Source organism: Podarcis erhardii, assembly GCF_964252035.2.
Source record: "Podarcis erhardii genome assembly, chromosome: 1".
Lineage (NCBI taxonomy): Eukaryota > Metazoa > Chordata > Lepidosauria > Squamata > Lacertidae > Podarcis > Podarcis erhardii.
In genome coordinates this window covers 60,264,834-60,289,294 of record NC_138497.1, presented here as the reverse complement: position 1 = coordinate 60,289,294, position 24,461 = coordinate 60,264,834, and the positions used below count along the sequence as shown (strand labels likewise).

At 40.5% G+C, this 24,461-nt stretch overlaps 1 protein-coding gene across 2 annotated transcripts; it reads right to left on the bottom strand.

Annotated features, from left to right (window-relative positions):
- Positions 1 to 23,792, bottom strand: ZDHHC13 (zDHHC palmitoyltransferase 13). 2 transcript variants are annotated; one of them, XM_081835123.1, is made up of 17 exons: positions 23,570 to 23,792; positions 19,159 to 19,301; positions 18,649 to 18,771; positions 16,800 to 16,877; positions 15,148 to 15,292; positions 14,065 to 14,129; positions 12,622 to 12,784; positions 10,427 to 10,552; positions 9,224 to 9,357; positions 8,143 to 8,252; positions 6,511 to 6,626; positions 5,825 to 5,887; positions 4,966 to 5,059; positions 4,344 to 4,427; positions 3,637 to 3,794; positions 1,731 to 1,828; positions 1 to 638 (listed from the first exon to the last, which is right to left on the bottom strand). In XM_081835123.1, exons 1-17 carry the CDS (start codon positions 23,603 to 23,605, stop codon positions 500 to 502), a joined length of 1,875 nt encoding a protein of 624 aa, XP_081691249.1. In that variant the 5' UTR covers positions 23,606 to 23,792; the 3' UTR covers positions 1 to 499. The 2 variants fall into 2 exon arrangements, with proteins under 2 accessions (XP_081691249.1, XP_081691248.1); XM_081835122.1 differs by lacking the exon at positions 23,570 to 23,792 and adding an exon at positions 23,149 to 23,258.
- Between the last annotated feature and the right edge of the window lie 669 nt (positions 23,793 to 24,461).

Sequence of the window (24,461 nt, the reverse complement as noted above, 5' to 3'; positions counted from 1 at the left end):
TACAAAAATGTTCTAATTTAATAAATGTGAGCATGAATATATTAAATCTAAACAGCCCTTATATACAGATTTACAGATCAAAGAGACAGTTCAAGTTACAAATCAGTTTTCATATACTAAAATATTTTGAAATTCAAAGCATCTCTCCCCACCCTTAATTATCAAGTGCAAATTTTAATGGACACATAAGAACAACAATGGCTAGGATTTCCAGGCTGCTTTATAAAAAAGGCCTTTCATAAACAATTTGAAAAGTGACATTTCGTAGTTGTACTTACTTCCAACCTATTGGAAGATTTCATATATGAACTACAGTTGTCGCATTGCATTATCCACTTTGCTGCAGTTTGTTCATGTAAAACAACCTTTCCCAAAATAACAGTGATACAAATATAGCAAAGGAAATTCCGAAATAAGTTGCAAACTGTAAAATGTATACCAAATATCCATATTTATTTCAGCTTCCAGCTGAATCCCAAGGACCGGATGTAGGTTATCTTCACACAGCGTGAACATTTCTATCCTTCAATGAATGAAACGTTAGTGTGTACTGCTTAGTCCAGTCAATGATGTTGGGCTTGAACATTCCAAAGCATTTACACTGGAAGAAGTCTGCTAGGTTCTGAAGGCAGCCATAGCTAGGAAGGGGAAGAAAACAACATGATGAGAGTGGAAACATTTTCCCTTGTTTTGCTAATAAACAAAGTGCTTGAAACATTTATATGGCCCCAGGGAAATGTTCTGGGAGGAGAAGGGGACTGCTGAGCAGCACTCCTGTGAAAGGGCTGTTTGTGAGAACTAGTTTCTCAACATGCGGCTATAGTCATATATGCCCCATACAGAGATACTGGTTTGTATATATGGCACTTCCACACAGGCCTTTACATACTTCCAAGGTACTCAAAATGGACATAAGTAATGTATTTATATGCTAAAAGAAATCAATCAGATTTAGCTATATGTAACAAACTTTTACAACGCAGAAACAACATTAAAACTAAACAGCATCCCCCATCTGTAAAAGGTTTCTGACAAGTTTTGGGACATCTTGGTAGGTTCTAATAAAGGCATTGGGATCTTGTGGGTATCCATGAAAACAGATATTAGAAGAGCTATCAACTGTATCCAGGAAAGGAATGAAAGGCTGTATCCAGGAAAGGAATGAAAGGAATTTCAGTCTGCAAGTCCTTGCCATGGATGAAGGGATCCAGCTCAAGACTGAGATGTCTCTTCTTCCTTGGTGATCACTCATAGCCGAGTAATATTGTCTTCCATGAACACGTCTTAACAGTGAGTCCATAAGTGACTGTGAATGCCAATTCTGGATCCACACTTCCTTCCACAGTAGGGACATAGGTTTCCAGGCAGGAGTTGATCATGGTCAGGGTTTACCAAACATGCCTTCCTCTTACCACATTTCTCCCTTTGGTCCTGAGTTTGAGTGTCTTCAAAGTCCATGACACCTTTGGTAAAGGCTGTACATCCTTTAACATCCCAGTTTGAGGGGTGGTGGTGGAGGGAATGAATAACAGCTTTCTTTCTCAAGGTCACTGAGAATGCTGCAAAGCAACATGGTTCTTATGCACCAAGGTTAGGTGGAGGTCCCCTCTATAACATGCGAGTGATGCAGACATGAAACAGAAACTCTCCCCGCAAGTCTTCCCTAATCTTGTGGTCTCTAGAAGTTGAAGGCATATTGGCTTGGGATGATGGGGCCAAAAGTTACTTACTTATATGGAGTTTTCCTGAGTGAAACAGGATGCTTTGAACGCTTACTCTGCTTCCAGAGGGCACTCCTCTCATGTGAGGTCAATCCAAGAAAGGTAATCTTGAAAGAAACAAAAATAAAATAAAATGGAAATTGCCTATTACATGCAATTCAGGAAGAATACGAAAAGAAATGAAGCTCTACATGAAATGTCAGAGGTACCCAAAAGATAGTATTTTATTGCATTTTAATGAAGCCATAAAAAACAGGGCCCCTTTCAGTTAAAAGCATGTTAACAGTGGAAAAACTGTGAGAGAGGTACTACTAACAATTAATGCTGGGTTCACCATCCCAACTATTGACAGAGGTCTCAATATAAAGCTGTTAGAACTGTGTGCTTGAATCACTTTCTGTGTAATGCTATTAAATTATTCAGCAACTTATTATTGGGCACAAGATACCAAGTCAAGAACAGTATCAATCTTAACTAAATTCTGTAAGCAGGCATTCTTACTTAAAAGCATGTATTTTTTCCCCTGTGCAGTTTTAATAGCTCAACTAGAAACACATTTCCAATCATTGCCCCATATGCACAGTTCAAAATAGTCAAAATCAGGAGAAGAGAAGGGTAGATCTCAGACTGATGCCAGAAATAACTGCCAGTGGGAGGCGGGGGCTACAGAATCCTCTCCTCCTTAGGTTGAATGTGCTCATGAAGTTCAGCACATTCCGCTTGATCACAGCTTAAGGAAAATGAGCTAAGATGACCAGTATACGTATTTGTTGCTAATACACTTTTCCATGCTCGTTCCTTGGCTGAAAATGAGCGCACAAGTGGCTACTTATGCAGCCAAGCTGGCATCCTTGATTTGTAATGACACAAAAATAAAGAAGAGGAAAAGGTGACTTAATGCTCCCAGGCAGCTATCTTCAAAGGTCATAAAGGGTTTAGCATGGAACAATGATGCACAGCTGAGCTGCCCGACAGTTTTCAGTTCAGCACTAGCCACTCCACAGGGCAGGATCAATTATTCATACCATATTTTTAGAAACTGGCAACAGGACTATTTTTCTTTCAAGTCCTTCCATCTGAACATAACATTCTCAATAAGCATTTGCCGCACGTGAACCTTAAACTAACAGCCCAACTTCAAAGGTCTAGTTTACTTGCTGCAGTTTGCGATCCTGCAGCTAGAGCAAGATCCCAAATCTGGAAGTAAGGCAATTAAGAGCAAACTGGGCATGCTACACACCAGGGCAGGGGATGTGAGGCTTCAACCCTTTCATAAGCTGCCCAGGGAGACTGAAAATGAGAGCAACTCTGTTGTACAGTCACATTAAGTGGAGGACTTGTGCAATATTGGCTGCTGGTGTGCTGGCATTAGAGTTGGAACCAGTCCCATCTCTGGCACTGGGACACCAGTTTGTCCCTTATGCCAGTGCTGAAGCTACTATTCAAACCTCTGAGCTGCTGCATTTCCATAATTACTGGATCATCATTCCATCTATATCCAAACTTCAGAGGTGAGTGTGGATCTTTATGTAGCCAAAACACACAAGAAGAAGGGTATCAGGAGGCCTGGAGGAACTCCAAGGCCTGGAGAAGTACAAATGGACAGGGAACAGAGGGAACAGAGTCCTCCAAAACAGCCCAATGAGAATTTCAGTAGCCACAGAATTGTTTTGGGAGGGAGGTGTGGATGACTAACAGAACAGAAGCACTCCACACTAACATTTTGTTGCAGGTGTACTGATTCACAGAAACACTCTTGATTGGCACCTACTGGCTTGAGATATGGTTAGATCTACACACAAAACTGAGGTTCAGTATTGAGATATTAATTATAGGGATGCAAGGGTAGGTTGCTGAAGAAGTATTACAACTGAAAAACCCTTAGGAATAAACCTTAGATAAAATCAAACAGTACCTGATAGAGCTGAAGGATTAGCAACAACATAGCCCATGACGTGTGAAAAGATATGAGTGTGAAAATGTACAACACCCATGGAGAACAAGACACAATCTGCGTGAAGGAAGTCCATGCTCCATCTTCCCAGTATGTTGTTGTGCAGTGTTCTGACCAATCTAGGACAAGGAATTTTTATTTTCAGCTTTTAAAAAAGGTTGCTTGAGAACAGATGATGGTGATCTACCCAGAAGATCCAATCTGTACATTTACTACAAAAGTATTGTTCACATATTTAACAAGCCATAGGAATAGTTGAATGTAAATAGGGAGTACCGTTCTCTCAGTGTGGCCAGGGTCAAAGATCTATTTGTAGCAGAACTCTTATGAATTGAAAATTAAAGCTTTACGGAGAGATATTGCTCAACATGCACAGGCTTCCCTAACAAAACATAACCTCCATTTGTTCCATTGCCATTTACGTGATTATTTTGTGTGTGTATGCCAGAAGCTGTGCATTTTGCAAGTAGAATTGTTCACATGGCAATTTCTCTTGATCTCAACTTTTCATTTCCAGATTATGAAAAGTTTTTTTTAAAAAACAAACATTTTTTGCTGGAACATGAAACAGTGGAATTTTCTAAAATGTTACTCAATACAAGGCTAGGTATCAATATATAGCAGTTTGTGGCAAACTAATTAGTGAAATAAGTGTAGGGAATACATACACAGAATTGTTCCGTATAGTGCCCAGATATTCACCATTGTCAGGAAAACGAGAAACAGGACAAAATAAGAATGGTTGCCAACACCTAGATTAGAAAAGTTGGTAAGGATTTGTTTATACCACAGTCACAAGGCAATTCTTCCACACCATATCCCCAGTCATCAAAAAATGCACCCAAGTAATTCATGGAAACAAAACTAGTTCAGGGAAATTAATAACTCAAGTTCTACATGTTTTCTGCTATAAGAATTCAGGAGTTGGCCATTTGATATCCCACCCAAATCATGGCAGTGTTAACCGAACAGAAATGTGCATGTTTACTCTGAAAAGCTCAGGAAGGCTGACTTTTATATGTATAGGATTTCAGCCCAAAACTACATAAAATGAATTTTAAGTACTTCAAGCCAAGCTTTTTAACAATACCCAAACTGTGCAATGTGCATATGAAACTACTCTTATATTCTAACTGGTTGCGGTTCCCTGTGCAGCTTGTCAACATCCCATCACATAGCACTCAACTACTAAAGTTTCTCTACATGATGTATTAAGGGCTCTGCTTTGAAGTCTCCAAAAACATTCCTGGCACTAACAACGGACTTCTAGTTCTGCTAAAATAAGCTCACCTATGCATCGTCCAATCCAAATGCAATGCTGGTCATATCTAGCTACACATGAGTTGCAAGTGTGGCAATGCATGGATCTCAACGGTTTTTTCACCTTGGGAAGAATGCAAGGGAAAGTAATTAACTCATGATTCAGACAATATATTCACAGATGTCCTGATTAGCTTTAAATCTTCATCCTTGTTTACTTACAAAACCACACAAAACCCAACAATATGAGCCACCACTTTGGGTGGCCAAGATCATGGCTTGGTTGGATTCAGAGAAGCCTGTGTGCACATGCAAAGTGCTTTCACATATGAATGGGAGGCGGGAAGGAAGGAAGTTCCCATTCATGTAACATAAAGGATACCATTCTGAAGACACCCACTACCTTTGGGGAAAGGGTTTTAAATCTGAATGCAGGCCAAGGCCAACAAGCAGGCTGCAAGAGCTGTTTGTTGCCACTGATGGACCACTTTTGTTGGCACTCCTATCAGGTCTTGTAACCCCTAATTCACGAGCTGTTAAGACAGCAGAGCAGCTTGCAGGATTGGGCTGCAAAAAAATCACTTATTATATACAGTGGTACCTCGGGTTACAGACACTTCAGGTTACAGACTCCGCTAACCCAGAAACAGTACCTCAGGTTAAGAACTTTGCTTCAGGATGAGAAAAGAAATTGTGTTCCGGCGGTGTGGCAGCGGCAGGAGGCCCCATTAGCTAAAGTGGTGCTTCAGGTTAAGAACAGTTTCAGGTTAAGAACGGACCGCCGGAATGAATTAAGTACTTAACCCGAGGTACCACTGTATACCAAATTAAAGATATAGCTGTGGAATTAAAAATAAATAAATCAATACTAGAACAAAGCATGACTTACAAGACACGATGTGCAAAAGGTTCTGAAATCCAAGGAGCCAGATTCTCCAAGATTAATAATATTCTGAAAGGCAGATATTTTTCAATCATTTTTGTGAATCCTCATAATGGCATCATCATTGAGAGATCCTACATTCACCTTTATATACTTCTGTAAGCCCATTTTGGGTGCTGGGAGTAGGATTTTCATTCCTTTCAAGGCAGCCATGACATCCCAATCTAAAGCAGTTTATCTCTGCCTGATTAGTATCAGAAGCTTCTCCACACCCCTTCCTGGATTCTTTCAGCTTTAAATGACCAGAGCCTTAAAAGTTTACAGTATCTTAGTGCTGTGTGTGTGTGTGTGTAACAAAAGAGTGGAAGGATGTTGCTGGCAAGGAAGTATGATGCTGGAGCAGTGTTTCTGAAACTGGGAGGTATTCCCTACATTATTATGGCCCTGGAGAGTCCTTTTACTTGTCCTTGTATAACTGACACAAGTTCCTATTTTCTTGAAGTGCTGACAGGTTTCCTTGCTATAGTCTCACAATTTCCCCAAGTTGCTATCACTGGTGGTGAATGTTTACATTACGAGGAAAGTGCTAAGTAAAGTATCTCCAAAATGCATTGTTCTCAGGTGACAAATGTATAAAAAATATAATGTATTATAGGAAATCATGGCATACATTTGACGCAAGCAAAAAATACCTTTTTATTCTCTTCTTCTGTAGTCTTAATGAATCCAGGATCAGTTCTGATAGTTTTGTATAAATAATAGAAAAGACCCACGATACCAAGAAAGAAGGGAAGCCGAGAAATCGTGCCTGAAAAATGTAAGCTCCAGTTAAGGAATATGTCTAAGAAGGTGCTGGATTAGATGAGCCTTTGTTATGACCTAAGAAGGCTCTTTTTATGCTTCCCAAATTCATGTATTGCTGCATATTAAGCATCCCTCTCCAAGGACTCAGCTAGACTGGTAAAGAAAAAGCCATTTATATGCATTGTATAAGCAATATAAGTGCCTGGCGTGCTCTGGTCCATGGGGTCACGAAGAGTCGGACACGACTAAACGACAACAACATCATAAGCAATATAACATTGTGCCACCAGATGGCGATGTGGAGTCCCATTTTTCTCTACTTGTTTTCCGTTTAAATTTACAATGCTTTAAACTGAAACGCTTCTTTGATGTGCCTAGATCCAGCCCAAGCTACGCTTCAAAGTTGAATGGATGCCTTAATGCCTGCAAAGCATGCTACAATAACAATATTTACAAAATTGTTGTAAATAAACCACATCATAACACTGAAGCAGCAGTAGCGCCACTACTATAAAGTATCTTTATTAGAAGCCAAGCAAATATATGCATGCATTTTAGCTGGAACATGCCCAAGCAGTTCACAGGAATTAATCCAGATAATTGTATTAATGAGATCTCATTAGAAACCATGCAAAAAGAAAATACCACTTGGGAGATGAAGTAATTAACATTGAAATGCTATCTAGTACTAGAACAGATTAAAGATGGCTTAAAACAGTAATTATTGTTGCTGCCGAATCTCTGTTATCCCTTTTCATAAAAAAATAAAGCCCCATGTGCAGAAGCTAAGCAAAACAGAGGGCTGAAAATACAATATTTGAATATCAGAATCATGTCACTCGCACAATGCAGCCATGTGAATTAGCAATTCTATGCGAAATACAGCAGCTTCGAGTGAGAACATACTGTTGTACTAGGACAAACTTAAAGGCAATGTGGAGACAGAGATGTTTGTTATGCTGCTCCCTAGCTGTTGTCTACCAAAACATGGCTAATCTTTTGTACCGTTAGCACAGTATATCAACACATCAGGCCGCTTGCACCATTCTCTCACTGAGTTTTGGTAATGCTTTGTTGGTATTCACCCAAACCCAGTAGGAATAAATTACTTGTATTTTATCTACCCTACATATAGGGGGAAAGGATGCTGCTGAGGAGGTGATCCAGACTGTATTCCAGTTAAAGACAAGGGGAAACTACTGGATTTATTGCCAGTATCTGCTTTCCTTTCCTTTGACGGCATAGCAAGACATCAGTGTTGTCAGAGGCCAACAGCCCTGACAGATGGGCGGTGGTACATGTTGCAGAAACATGACTCTTCCTCCATAAGAAAAAGCCCACCTATTGCCCCAAGCTGTCAGTACATTGAAAACTGTATTTTATGTTTCCACCTCAACAAATGTCTTATAGCAGCTTCCTATAAAATGTTAAAAGTCAGAATTTCTTAAGATTTCTACAGAATGAAAGCGTTTTAATATCTGAAAGAACAAGACCAGTGTTTCTTCTATGCAATAAAACACAAAGGATATCAGGCAGGAACAAGATGAAACAGGTCCAAGATATCCAGAAGACGGAACCAAGCAAGAATGCTAATGGGAAATATTGTAGTTTGTAGACTCCTACAAACTGCCTGAAAAGGAAATTTGAAAAACATTTCCATGAAGTATACAACATTTAAACATTCAAAATAACATCTGACATACAAACATTCAAAATAATATTTTAAAAACTTCAGCAAATTTATTTTTCAGGTTATGCATAAAAAAAAATTTGTGTGTGCTTGAAAGGGTTACAACAAACCACAGTTCTGAGTTTATATGTAACATAGAACTGCAGTTTGTTCTAAAATGAATTAGAAGCTTTCAATATTTCCTTCTTCCATGAAGGCAGGGGATGGAGAGTCCCAAAGCTCATGCATGCTTATCTACAAGGTGGGAAACCATGGTTTCCTGTGATGTCTCAACTGAGCCTTCCTAAATCCCCCACCCCAAAGCAAAGAAAGAAAGAAAGACACACACACACACACACACACACACACAGAGAGAGAGAGAGAGAGAGAGAGAGAGAGAGACTTAAAATACACTGTTTACGCTGATGTAGATTTGAATTATGTTCCAAGGCTGCTTCACACATTACTATTTTTTTCTACACAATAGAAGCTTTCAAAACACATGTAATCACTTGTAAGCAGTCCTACAGACATGACACGCCTTGCACATCCACCCGGTGCACACATTGTGGGAAGTTGCAGTCAATTACTGCTGCATGTAGCCAATCAATGACACATTTTTCACTATGGAAGCAATTTCTATGTAAGAAAGCCATAATGTGTCCAGCAGAACTTTTTTCCTTTGGATTCTATTCAGTGCCATCTCTCCATCCAATACTCCAAGTGCCACAACTAATATTATTGAAAGACTGCCATCTTATTGATGAAAGAGGGCAATGCTTGTTGTGGCTCATAGTTTAGGAGGTGAGCATCTTCACCAGGCCATGTGTTTTCCCTTTAACTTAAAACGAGTTCCTTGTTGATCTTCTAGGAACACAAAGCACAACTCTTTGCAATGTAGAAATAACCACAAGGAAGCTAGGGGCACCTACCTTGCAATCAGGGACATGATAACAAATATGAAGACTAGCAAGCTTCCTTTCAACAGCCACGAATCTGAATTTAAGTCCGCTACATATCCTATAGCCCATATCAACGCCAACGATGACACTAGCAAGAGTAAGAACTACAATAAAAAGAAAGAGTATCAGTTTCATAATAACATGGTATGGAGGCAACAACATGTGAAAGTTGGAAAACAGATCAGAAGAAACTGATGCTGAAGAATGGGAAGGGGAGAGAAAAATCGTATCTCACAACTCAGAAATGCTTGAAGTTGCCTTGCTTATCAGCTAGAAAGTAGAGCCTATCTGGCATCACTCAGGTACACCCAATGTTTCCCAGGGGGTACTCATGGGTACTCAGTACCAACACCTCTGTATGTTGTTGCAAGTGTGGCACTTGCTGTAACAACTTCATGGTGAGTACCATCACCTATTTTTCTAGGGGGAAAAGCACTGTGTACATCTTTTCACTTGACTTCTGCCTCTCTTAATCAGGAGCAAGATCCCAGAAGTACAATTTCCCTCTTCCCCAGCCAGATAACAATCACTTAAAGTTTTTTTTTTAATTGTGCAAAATAGAAGCTCAAGAGATGCATTAAAAAAACCCCCAACAACTTTATGATTAGAGAAGCGAAGCCAAGTATTTGGCACAAGCGAGTGTTTAAATAAGTATGTGATTGTACGCCCACTACCTCGTTTGTCTCTTTGACCTTAATACTCACTTACAATTTCAAGGTTCAGACCCTAAGAGGACTCTTGTGGCTGTCAAAGAATGGGAGACTTTGCCTTATTTGACTTTCTCCATGACAGAGCAACTGTGTTAGAAAAGCATATCAGGAGCAATTTTCTCTTCCTTTAAATTTAAAGGAAGCATCCAACGGTCTGAACCAACAACCCTGAATTCCTTGAGTCTGCTGATTGTCCATTTTCTTTCTACCAACAATACACAAGATCTTACTTTTCCTAAACCCATCACGAGGTTTCTCTCCCAGCTACATGTTCTCTTTGCTTTCATAAACCTTTTGCCTCCACCACTCTTTCTTTGAGGTTGACTCAGCCAGCAAATTCTATCAAGTCCTGGTTCAGTTCCAGCCTAAGCGGTAAGTGGGATTCTGCAAGCATTCCTAACTCAAATGGGTTTTCTTTAAAAGTGCACTGCTGCATGCCAAGATGTGTATCACTATACAATACCTCATACTTTCCCAGAATCCTCAGAAACCTGGAATTTTTTCTGGCTCTCAGTTTCTCTTCTTCACAAAGCAGATGAACAAGTAAGCGATTTTTAGTTTGATGAGCAAGGTCAAGCGGCCTCTCGCCCTTCAAATAAAAAGTTTTAAAGTTCTTTAAAAACCAAGTAAGAGGAAGAAAAGCTCAAAAAGGTTATGCAAGCAAGAACATAGCACAACATCTTCTTATTTCAGGCCTAATTGTTAGCAACCCTGCAGGTTCAGGGAATGCCTCTCTGGCCATATGTCAGCTCGCGGCACCATGTTGGCAACCTTAGTTCTAAAGAAGCTTGACAAAACAAACCCTTAAGTTTACCTTGTAAGAATAGAAACTTACAGAAATGTTTAAAAGTTAAAGGGTGCAAGGAGATTAACAGATATATTAGCTTTGTGCAAATGAATCCAATTATGAGAAATAAGTGAACTATTGTAACACCAGCACTACAAATAGATGGGTTTTTTAATAGCAGTCCTCTCTATATGTCATGCAGTCCTAGCTCCAAACAAAGTTAAAATTAAGTAGTGCTAAAATCCCAAGAGATATACCAGGATACTCAAACGGGATAATGCTTTTAAGTATTCTGCAAAACAATAGGAGCACAGATTAAATGCCTTATCATGTATTGTAATGCTACACTCAATTGCCTTGAGATCTACCATATTATACCTTGGTTTATGTGTATGGTTGAATTACTGTCAAAATCTTGTATTTATTCAGCTACCCTATTTAAAACCACAATTCACATACAACTGTGCTGGCTAGGGAAATGGGGTTTGTAGTGCAAAAACATCTGGAGGGCCCCAGGTTGTCAAAGGCTGCCATAAAGAGAACAGGTGTTTTCAGAGACCAGGTGTTACCTGTTCTAATAATAAGCTATTTCTCTTCCCGCACTCCACAAAAGATGACCACTTATCTTATTTACAAAAGTTTCCTCAAATTGATTTCCCTCACAAATAATTATGAAGCTACACTACTCCATTTTTTCGAACAGAACAGCCATACAGGTGAATGTAGTGTTTTCCTCTACAAGTATTTATTAAAGTAATAATAGTAATATTAACAGCTGGTATCCAAAGGACCATATCCAACACAGCAGCTCCACTCATGCAAGGGACTTCCCTGCATGCCACTGAACTGCCTCTCCTTTCTGCTCGTTTTCCACATGCCCTCAAAATAAGCTCCTAAGGGTTGGGGGACCCTCTGGAGCAGGAGGGGGGCATGGGAGAAGGAGAAGAAATGGAAGTCCCACTGTGCCCATGGAATCCTGCTGATGTAGTGTTGAATACAACCAGAGAGATGTGCACAAGGGCTTGGGCATGATCCATGGAATTGACATTTTCATGCCATATCACAGACTACCATGCCATATCACAACCTACTTTTGAAGGCACCAACAGATTCAAAAGTGGTTATCCACATGGCATGGAGAGTGAAGAAACACAAGCCCCAAGCCCTCTTTGGATCTCACCCAACATTTTTTCTGCATTCTAAACACTACAAAGTACTTTACAATACATGATTGCAGTAATCTTTACAACCCTGTAATGTAAAGTTTTTATTATCCCCATACTGTAGATGGAAGCAGGGAGATAAAGCCATTTTGTGAGTTTAAGATGAACCAGGGACTTCCTGTCTCACACTCCAAGCCACAATACTATAGCAAATAAATAGTTCAACATGATTCTTTTATTTCTTGTGAGCTGCCCAGGTAACCGATGGTGTTGGATGGCTTATATAAATACAGTTAACAACAACGTTGTTTTTAACATTCGATTGGAAGCCGCCCAGAGTGGCTGGGGAAACTCAGCCAGATGGGCGGAGTATAAATAAATAAATTATTATTATTATTATTATTATTATTATTATTATTACAACAACGGTGCTAACCATGCTTATGTACAGGTGAGGCATCTAGATGCACATATATAGAACTTCTGACCACCATGGGGAGTAATATTATCTGTGATTTCAGGAAACAGAATGGAGCAGAACAGAACAGCAAAACTCTTGTGGCTAGCATTGCTCTTTGCTTTGAAACAGAAATAAAGATATTTTTGCTTTTGATGGAAAAAAGACTGTAGCCCTGAAGCTGTGCTTTGAAAACTGTATTGTGATTTTAATAGCCAGGAGGCTCTTTATTGATGAAAACAAACTCATACCTTGATATTTTTGATGTCCAGACTCGACCCAGCTTCTAGCAACACATCTACAGCACTAACATTTCCTGATACAACAGCCCAGTGCAATGCAGTGTTTTTCTCTATGTTGTCTACAGCTTTGAGGGAAGGATTAAACTTTAACAGAAAACGAGTAGGTTCCGTCCTAGATGAAAATATATACAAGTCAGCAAAGAGAAAACACACATCACCTTATGTCAGGGAACTGCCATCGGAGCCAAGGGTGGTGGTAAGGCTCCCCAATGACGCTGGAGAGGGAACCAGCAAGGAGAGAGGGAGAGCTTCCGCTGGGGAAGGAAATAGACGTGACGCCAGGGAGAAAGGGGAGGCTGAGGGAGCTTCGGAGGGAAGGCTCCGGGACTGTTCCAGCGAGACCAGCAGGGAGAGCACAGGACCTCCTCTTGGGACGCCCACTCTGCGCAGAAAGCTTCCGCGCAGGGAAGCTAGGCGGCGACTTGGTGTCAAAGAACTTTTATGTTGGAGGAAATTCAGGAAACGCCCACTGACGGATTCTGCCAGTGATTGAGACAGTCACGGAGTACTGACTGTCCAGCCAGGGGAAAGTTTTAACCAAACTACTCAGCTTGGAGCAGTTTGCGCCTTACGCACAAGCAACCCCAAACCCCATTACACCTTACCTTTAAAATGTATGTATTTTAATAATTTATTTTATTAATAGTAACTCTGGTAAGCTGTTACCCAGAAATAAATTCTAGAGGCGTACTCATGTTAACCTGTTACTGCAAACAGAAGAATGTGGTACATTTAAGATTTAAAAAGTCTTAATAAATATGGCATAATCAATCTGTTCGCAGGACTCTTTTTTGAGTCACTTTGGAATAAGGACATCTAAGCACCTGAAGTAAAATACTCAGGGCAGGACATAGAAGATTCATGACTGCAATCATTTTTCTGTGTTTTTCACGGGCAGAGGAAAGCATTTCAAGAGCAGAGAAGGGGTATTGTTGAGCTGGACAGGATGCATAGTGAATAGATATACATGTTTGCCTATTTAAAGAAGAATTTGTACATGGTAGAAGGTTATAAGCAGCTTACGAGAAATAGCAAAATTACAGAAAGGAGAAGAGACAGAAATACTTAGGATTATGATATTATCTGTCAAAAGGTTTCGCCTGCAGTAGAGAAATAAGTGTTCAACATGGATGTATTGATTTCATGACAGTTACACTTATGGGAACTCATCATATTTTCCATTATAAAATAAACTCTGAACAATTGCTTTGGTAATGAATATGTCACTTGGTATTTCTTCATGAAATATTTGAGCTGTTTTGAAATAATACAGGTTAAATGCTGCAATCCTATGCATACTTATTCAGGAGAAGTCTCAGTGAAATCAGTGCAACTCACTTCAAAATAAATATTTTACGATTATACAGCACCTTAATTATAATCATTACTTACCCAATTACTTTGTGTGCTGACAGCATAAGAGGTGTTTGTCCATTATGATCAGTTGTATCTACACTCTAAAAATGAAAAGATATTACCATTTCAGGAAATGAAAGCCTAAGCTAGATGTACAAACAGAGCCATAAATTGAGAATCCTGCATCAAAATTAAGCTACTTATTTCATTGAACATTTACAGCTGAATAACATTTTTGTATGGCCCACAGGCCCTGCCTTTCTTACTCTGGTATATATGATATGTATCAATTGTTCTCATGAACTGGGAGTGTAGAACTGGTACCACTAAAAAGCAGCACAGCACACTCTGGCAACTTTATTTTCTATAAATATACACACCAAATCAGAGACGTTAATAGGAAAAAGTGATATATCTGAATGGCTTACCTTCAACTGTCATTTTTGGTTAGACTATTAAGCATTACAGCATGAAGTATTAAATAATAAATTATATTAAATGAAAATAAGATGTGCTAGGCAGAAGCAGGTTGGTGCATCTAAAAAACCACTAATATTACTAGAAGGATTTTTCAGCCCTGCCCCAAGCTGGCAATTCTTTAAAACAAATTCATCAGTGGTTCAAGATCCTACTTCAGCAGCTGCATTTTGCAATGTTATCAGTGATGAAAATGGGAAGAAACTGATATGTATGGGACCTGAGGAAAAAACCCATGCATTTTAATGCACTTTTAAAACCGACTAAGTATGATCGTATGAACTGGGCTGACAGATAAAGAAATCTTCAAATTGACATGTTAAGCACTGAACTGAAACAAAGGCTAAGAGGTTAAGAAGCAGTACCAGACTCTTCTGGTTATCAAGCTAGAATAACAGCAGTTTGTGCAGTTGGATCTCTAAATGTAACTGGAAAATTAAATAGACTCATCCGAAAGGCTGTTGCAAAAGGACGTAAACATCTGTGGCAGGATGTAGTGATTTACTTTTATCTGTGCAGCTATGAAATGGGATTTCTTAACAGTACCACTATTAGGATCCAAGTCATCAGTAAGGTTTCATCTCATAATAGCACCCACACAAAGGAAGTGCCCGGTGTAATATTATCATACTAAGAACATACCTGACCCTTTGATATGAGGTAAGCTATGACGGGCATGTGCTGAAAAAGCACAGCTAAATGCAAGCTGCTATATCCTTCACCATCAATTAGAGTTGGGTCTGCTCCACATTTTAACAACAGTATGACCATAGACAAATGCCCTTGTCTGGAAAGAGACAGAAGTGTTTAGTTTTAGAACACTACCTGATATAGAAAATATAATGCATTATTTCAACTGCCGGCTTTAAAACTGTAATTTGGAATTACATTATTAGCACAAAAACTATTGATAGCAGCCACACTATTAGACACTAGCAAATGGAAGAAGAGAGATATTCTTATTGCTAAGTGACTGTATGAGGGACAGTAACTGATGAAGCACTGATTGGATTAGAATAAGAAACAAAGATGGAAAATTGGGCTGGATTCACCTAACCAGCCCCATCAGCAGGAGCCCTGCAAAAGGATTTCCACTTGTACAATGTGACTTTTTCACCCTGTCCTGTGCCCCCGGAAACTGGCTTGGAGGCATCAGGAGAGGCCCCAGAACAACATGCCCCTGGGGTAGGAAAGCAGGAATGGTTTCATCTGGCAAGCACTGCAGTTCCCAGATGGAATGGTTGTGCTATGTTGAACTCTACCCACAGACTTTATTTATTTATGGAATTTTTGAATGGACATATTAGCAATAATTTGGTTTCAAATGAGAATGTCAATTCTGTGAGCTTGGCTATTTTCCTTTTTTTCTAGGTGTATATATATTGAGTGGTGTAGAAGTGTTTGACAAGTACATAGTAAACCAGGTGCAAATTCACATTTATTCATGTAGCTTACCTTGGGCCAATCACCAGCTCACAGCCTAACCTAATAGGGCCCAATTGCACTGGCTGCCAATTAGTTTCCGGGCCCTATGCAAAGTGCTGTTTTTGACTTATAAACCCATAAATGGCTCGGGACCACAATACCTCAAGGACTGCCTCTCCCCATATGAACCAACCTGGAGATTCAGAGGGTGCCAACACGAGAATGGACCTTTTCTGAGGTGGCTCCTTGTTTGTGGAATACTCTTCCCAGGAAGGCTTTCCTGGCGCCTTCATTACATATCTTTAGGTGTCAGGTGAAAATGTTTCTCTTCAATCAAACCTTTGGTGATTAACTTTCTATGGCGTTTTAAATTTTTTTTTGGGGGGGGGGCTATTGGTGTTTTTCTTCTAACAGATTTTGTGTTTTCATTGTGTATTTTTATGTTGTGCACCGCCCTGTGATCTTCAGACGAAGACTGGCATTAAAAATAAATAAATAATGCAATAAATAAATATTGTGCTTATTTAGTAAACTGTATTAAAATCCTCAAATTGAATGAACCATTAAACCTGGACAAGAACTTTGCCTTTTGTTTGTGTTTCTTATTTTTTATGGTCAGCTGACTTTTTGCCAACAACTGAGGTGAAAGAAAAGAATAGAGAAACAAATGAGATGAGAGAGAAACAAATTAGTAGTTATAAAATTAGGAGTTATGTATGGGTCAGGGGAGATAACAAGAGAGTGAAAACTATACCTTTCTAGCAACATAATTTTCACAAAAGCAAAACTATGTTTCCCTCTTGCATCACAGGTAACATGCATACACTCAAGAAGTCTAAAGCATGATTGGCTCTTCATTAATTTCATACCTAACAGCCCAGTGAAGTGGAGTGGAATTTAAATCACCTCCTAGTTGATCCACCACTGCACCTTTGGAAATAAAGAACCTGTGGTAACAAACAAACAAAACGACAATGCATAAATAAAACAGAATGCTTGTTCTAAAAGTGGATCGTTCACTGAACATCTGCCCACAGTAGATTTTAGAAATAAATTTATTCAAAAATTAGCAATATAGTCTTATAAAAAACAGAAATTTAAACACTGTCAAAATGATGACTTTTTCTCTAGTCACCCAAAATGCATTTTGAAAAATAACCATTCAATGGTTATCATGGCAGTTTTAATAGCTAGAAGTATACCACTTCGGGTCTGAGAAGGAACAAGTTCTTGCAAATATCTTAATACACATCTGAGATACTAACATAAATGGCACTCTCTGCTGTTGTTGGGGAACAACAGCAGAGAGTGCTGTTGCTCTTAAGACCTGCTTGTGGGCTTCCCATAGGACCTGGCTGGACATTCTGGGAAACAGGAGGCTTGATTAGATTAAGCCACTGATCTCCTTAAGCTTGGAAGGAGTGACAAAATCCTTTCCTGGCCGTAATTGCAAGGTTGTTCTCCCAAATGAACCAGCACAAACACTAAGTTGCTATCAGAGTCCCTGTTCCATGTACTTTGACCCTCAAAGATGCAGCAGACAGGGAAAAGGGTCGGGAGATTTCCTGTAATGGCAGTAAGAGTCAGAAATAGCCTCCTAAGAAAGGTCAGCATGGGCTCATCTTTAGATAGGCATTTTTATTACAATAGGCCTTTGGGTCCTTTTGTCAATGTATTTTGATTGTTTGATCTGTTTTGGTTGGTTGTTATTAGAGTTAGTTTATGCCTAGTTTCCATTATTATATGACACAGCAAAGTACAAACGTATAAAAATAAAAACATACGCTTGTAAAAAGACATGTGGCTAATTTACAAATATCATGGTATTGTTTGGCATTCTGCGTACTCAAAGGCGGCATCTGGAAGAAGAAACACCAGTCAGGCAGGCTAAAAGATTTTGCACTGCTTTTACTGGTTCACTGGTCTTAAAATATAATAGTATGTTGTCTTTGCCCTGACTGAACTGGGACTGCTCTGAACGTTCAAAATGATGCTAACTGATAACCTCCATCACAAAGCATTTCGCAAAAAGTTTTGAAAATTTTAAAGAGCCATATTTTCTATGAAGTAGTTTAGTGGAAGGCAGAACACATAGGCTTGATCCAAGAACAATCAGTGGAAGAAAAATAACTGAATAATGCACTAGCCCTTACACAAGAGTTTACAGGTGGCTTTCTGAAGTGCAGTGTCACAATATATCAGGGGTTGTGTTAAAGTATAAGAAACAGTGTCTTGATTATGAAAGTTTCTCCTAGCAGTCAGATTCTTGCCTTGTGCAGAATATCAACTTAAATATCTGACTCATGCAAATGGCTATTTGGATTCCACCCACAATTCAAAGTAAGGCAAATAACAAAACTGCAGTTACTGAAAACTAACATTTTTATATTATCTGTAACCATTTTATCAATTATATTTGATCTTAAGACCCAGAAGCCTCACAAAGGTCACACTAACAAATGTGAATAGTAATAAAATGAAGTTTCACAGGCATAACTAATGCACAATATGGACAGGTATTTCTAAAACTAAGCAACATATTTTATTTATTTAAGGTGTTTGTAGGCCACTTAATCATTAGAATTTACGAGCATTCTAATATAATATTCAATTAGATAATTTAACACATTACAAAGAAAAAAACCAAACAATTTTTTTATCTGTTTCATTTATATACAGTCCAAAGTCCTTACACATGCAATCACTGACAAAACTTACTTTACAAGATCAAGCCGATTATTGATTGCTGCCCAGTGAAGAAGAGTAACATTTTCTTTGTCTGGCTGTCTTACATCATACCCTGCTTCTACCAATTCCTGACACCGATCCAACAGGCCATATCTGAAATCAGAGTAAGACAAATTTGAATGGCAAAGAGTTATAGCTTTACTCTAAGTCATCATTATGTCTAAATCTGACAGTAAGAGTGGACAATACAATATATTACACGCACCAACACAGAGTCTCTGGAATGCAACTTTTATTCCAGGAAAGCATAAAAAACACAATCTAGCAGGGGAGGGGAAGACTTTCCTATGAGAAACAAATCATTTTTGAGCAACAGGGAGAGAAATAGCTAGGCTAACACACACACACACACACACACACACACACACACACACTACATATTTAAATGCTGGTTACTAGTACCTTGCTCACTTATACAACATACTGTAGCTGAAATTCAATGCATTACTTTATAACACGTGAATTATTCAAGAAACTTACTGAGTTGCTTTGACAATATCAAAATTACTGTAGTCCTCTGCAAAAGGAAGCACATCTTGTTCTTTTGGTAGATCTTTTTCTTCATACATGTTAGACCAGCTATGTCCATGATGGCCAAGGGGACCGTGGCTATGATTTTTACACTGTTAATGAACAATTAACATATTTCATAAGAAATATTTTACCCGAAAACATTGTATTCTTAAGAGAGGCTGTTGTTTACTTGCAATTTATAATATGTATTCCTGTTATAAACCATCTGCCATATACAAAAAAACCAAAAAAAGTAATGGGAGCATTTAATCCAAGCCTCTGAGTAATTTGCATTCCTACCCATGTATGAACGTGATGGGAATTAGGGCAAAAATAAATAAACAACAATGAGGGAGCACATAATCCCACATCCCAGTTCATGGTCAAATATATCAACTTATGCATCTACAGTGGTACCTCGTGTTAAGTACTTAATTCGTTCTGGAGGTCTGTTCTTAACCTGAAACTGTTCTTAACCTGAAGCACCACTTTAGCTTATGGGGCCTTCCGGTGCCGCTGCACCGCCAGAGTACGATTTCTGTTCTCATCCTGAAGCAAAGTTCTTAACCCGAGGTAATATTTCTGGGTTAGCGGAGTCTGTAACCTTAAGCATATGTAACCTGAAGCGTATGTAACCCGAGGTACCACTGCATACAAAAGTACACATGAACCTGTGTCTTATCCTATTATCCTGTGTCTCTTCCTATTACACAGAGCTAAGCAGAGCTTGTCTTATATGGAATGAAGGTGGCCACTAGTGAATCAGGCAGAACGCAGTGCAGGCTTAAAATGCGGGGGGGGGGGGGGGAGCTTGAATGCAAATGACTGAGGTTTGAACTACCACAAGGAGTGAGAGACAACTGGACTAAGGAACTGAAAAGGGCCTAAGGAAATGAAATAGGAATTGGTTGGTTGGCATCCCTTCTGTCTTGGATGAATGAAACACTATTAATGAGTGTCCCAAGGAAGGAAGACAACAGAGAAACAAGTTCAGTCACACGTGTACAGTCACAGCTGAGAACAGTTTCTGACAGTGAGGCATCTAATCATAAGCCTGCATTTTTTATCAAAGCTTATATGTTTGATCAAGGCTTGTATTTTAAAATGAGCTTAAAGATTTTCAAATGTTTCATACCAGGCAGAAGACTAAAAAACCTTGGCAAGATGTTTTTCCTCCTAGACAAGGGGGCCCCCTGATTTATAGCAGAAAACAATTCTCAAAGTCGTAAAAAGGGAATTACAGGCTGAGAGCCAAGGTTACACTGACCCTACAAATTAAGGGTTGGTAAATAGTAAAATGAGCCATATCTTCTTCCTAAGGTTAAAAAGGCCAAGAGCAAATGGAAAAAGGCAACTGGCTTGGCTGGAGAAGAAGAGGCTTCTTTCTATTTTTATTTTGAGGCTGGAAACTGTTCCTTCCTTTTTTACTTTGAGAAGATTTCTTTTCCTTTTAAAAGGTTATTTATGTATGAAATATATTGGCTTAAATGTAATTATGCAAAGGATTTAAGAAATGCTAGATTCTTATTTCATATAGTTGTAAGAGTTGTAACTATCCTGAAATTAAGTCAGCCACCAGCCCAGCCCCCCTGCCAAGCAGGAAACATCATTAGATATATGGTTGTCAGGCCTTTTGTTTAGAGACCTCCAAATGAAGGAGATCTTTCAATGATGATGTGAACTCAAGATCATTGAAGTTAAAAATTTAAGATTAACCATCTGTTTTGGAAGGCAATAGGGCAAGGAGGGCAAGAGGTGAGCTGGTAATTAAGATTCCTTGTTGAGACACATGTAAGATATATTACTACTTATTTGTCATTTATAGATATAAGAATATATAGCTCTTTTGTGTCCCATAAAAGGACAAAAGGAAATGGGTGTATCTTTTGTGATTGGTTCTAGCAAACAGCCAATAGGAATTTCAACCAGGCTGATTGGATAGAGGCAGCCACAGGAGGAGCAAGGGGGCTGGATTAAGGAAATATAAGTGCTGGCCAGAATGGCAGGAGGCCAGGCCAGAGCTTGGTAACCATATACCACTGTGCCTCTCATTTATTTGTCTGACAAATAAATTACTATTTTAATTTCTCTATTGCTGCGTTGAATATTTCATTCCAGCTAAGCGTTAACCACAAGCAGGGTGCTACAACAGCAATTAAAAAGGGGGCAGGGTGACCAAAGGTAGGCAAGCCTTTGCAGAGAGCCTCTGAGCCAAAGGCTGATTTCACCTTCTTAGTATTTTTTAAAAGCTTCCTTTTGGATTAGCACTGGCTTCTGCTTCCTAATTAAGCTGAAGAAACAAATATGACTGAAAACCAAGATGGGGAAAGGAGGCAATAAGGAATTTAGATAGGCTGGAAAAAACATTGCTCCCTAGTATGAATATTTATGGAAATCTCTGCACTATTAATGAAGGAATGTATCATAATCAGTTTCAGATGATATTTTGAATGTTAATTTCATACCATAATGACAGATTCATAGAATGTGAATATTAATCATTACATATAAATATTAGTACTTTCATTACAATATATTTAGGAATGTTATATGTATATGTACACACACACTTAAAAGTCTTCTTTTAAAAGTAATAGGAAAGTCACTGGAAGGCGTAGGCTCTAAAATAAAGGGTGATCTCATTGACGACAGAGATGGATGGATGAGCCATTTAATGACAGGAAGTATAAGCAAGGATTACAATACAATTTCCCTCCAGAAACTTGCAGGTGACAAAGAGTCTCTGGCCAATCATAATTCAGATCAGAAAAGATGGAGATGTTTCCCAAGGAATGTACATTGACATCAGTGTAAGATGCTTGCTGGAGGGAACTTTCCCAAAATTAGTCAACACATAAAGACATCCAAGCAATCTAGAGCATTGCCATACAGTTCCTAGAACAACATGGATATACCAAGGAGAATAGCAGTATTTGCGAAAGCTTCCTCCCTGAAGTTGCTAAGCGAGGACCCTGCAAGGGGTGTAGGATGTCGGGGTAGCTGCTAATCGGTGCAGCTCCGCTCATGCACCTTTTCCACTTATGAGCTTTTCTACTGAGGAGGGCTGGTGTGTCTCAGCAGAGCACCTCTCCCCATATCAATAAGAATCTTTGATCAGGATCATTTAACAACAGATCATCATCTTCCTTTATACGGCATCTCACATTCATTTCTGGTTATATGCCTCATCCAAGTTCTCTCCATCGTTCTCTGTTGTCTGAATCTTGCATCCACGTAAGCCCTGCTCCTAGTTTTGTATTGTCCACACACAGATCAGTTAAGCTGAACACTCTTTATTTGAGGATGGGAGGAAATGTCTGTAAATGCAACACCTTTCATGGAGGAGGGTGATTTCAGCTCTTGTTACCAAAAGGAGGCTTGAGTCAGGTCCGCCCATAGTTGAGCGGAGGAGAGTGAGGAAACTGGGATCCTCTTCCCATCAGCCCAATACTGCCATACCAGCCAAGATCCCTTCAGCCCCCCCCCATAAAACACTTGAGGGGCTGCCCCTCCAAAGTTGATGGGCATTGCCATTCAAGTAGTGCCACATATTGTGATCGATCATGGGGGCGGGGCTTACCTGCACTCCCCCGGCCTATATATATATATATATATTCTCTCTCTCTGCTTTCGTAGATTTTCACGGGTACAGGAATGCAGGTTTTGGTGTCCTCGGGTGTCTTCCCGTGTAAAAGTTGGGGTGTCTAGGCGACGTTTCGACGAGGTCTCACTCGTCATCTTCAGGCTGGTGCTTTCGGCTTCTTGTTACTGCTCTGTTCCAGTAACAAGAAGCCGAAAGCACCAGCCTGAAGATGACGAGTGAGACCTCGTCGAAACGTCGCCTAGACACCCCAACTTTTACACGGGAAGACACCCGAGGACACCAAAACCTGCATTCTCTCTCTATATATATATATTCTATATATATATATATATATATTCTAGTCTAGATGATACCTGCAGTTTCACACACTGTGAAAGGATAGCAGCCGCGGGCTTTCCCATACCGGCTACTGCCTCTGCCCCCAACCAACCTCTCCATGGGATCAGATGGGATCATGCCTTCCCCTTGGGGTTTTGCTTCTGATCGTTGGGCGGTGGGAAGGAGCAGGATCCGCCCCCTCGGGAAACAACTCCCCACGCCCCGTGCTTTCCTTTCTTCTTTTTTTGGAAGGGCACAAGGCGGCGGCGGGGGGGGGGGAGTAGGGCCACGGGACGCCATCTCCTCCTCCTCCTCCTCCTCGCTTTCTTCCGGCCTTACTGCTTCGCTTCTAGGCCTCTCCCTCCCCGGCCCTCGCTTAGCAACCCCTCCAGCTCCCCCCCCCGGCTAGCGGCCTCCACTTCTGCCCGCCCCCCCTTTCGCGACCCCGGTGCTCACCTCACGGCCTCCGCAGCCTCCGCGGCCGCCCTCCATGCCAGGCCGCCAAGACCAGGCCCAGCCCCGCTCGCCTGACTAGAGCCGCTTCTTGGCGCCGCTTCCTGGTTACCGACGCGCACCTTCCCCGCCGCTCTGGCCCAGGAGGAGGAGCTGCTGCTGCAGGAGACGGAAGAGCGGCGGGCCTCCCTGGCTGCCCCGGCCCCTGGCGGCGGGGAGGCAGCCTGCAAGGCTCCCGAGGGGGAAAAGGCGCCTCTGCCTCCGCTCCCCAGTTGTATCGCCCGCGAGTTAAAGCCGCCAGGTCGCGCTTACCTGAGAGGAGGCCCCATGGTACACGGGTCTTCACCCTGTGCATACGGTTGTGTTGTGTGGGTAAGGGGGCCAGGGGTGGGGTGGGGGGGTCGGTGTGTGCACATATAGACACGGAGGACACAGCTCATGCAGTGACATGTCCTCTTATTCCTGTTCTCATTTGCTCCTGCCTAACGCAGCTCAAAGGCTGCAACGCTGCACGCCGTCTTTGGGAGGAGAAAGCCCCCTGAAAATAACAATATACTTATACCCCGCCCCGCCCAATCCGGCTGTGTTTTCCCAGCCTGAGTCTGTCTGTTAGCTGAGAAGGAAGAGCTTATCGTGGGGCAGCTCTTACTCCCTGAGTAAAACAAGGCAAAACTAGTTGGTCTGAAAGTTCCACTGAAAGCAATGGGGGGCTTCCGTTTTGACTAATTTGCTCTTTTCATTTCGGCTGTAGAGCTGAAAGGGAAATCTTAAAACCTAGCTGCTAAGGCTGCAATCCTGTGCCTAACCCTGCAGGGCGCAATGGGAATACTGTACCCTGCCTTCTTAGTAATCATGTATATAAGGTGGTCAGATCAGCATACATAATTTTCTCTTC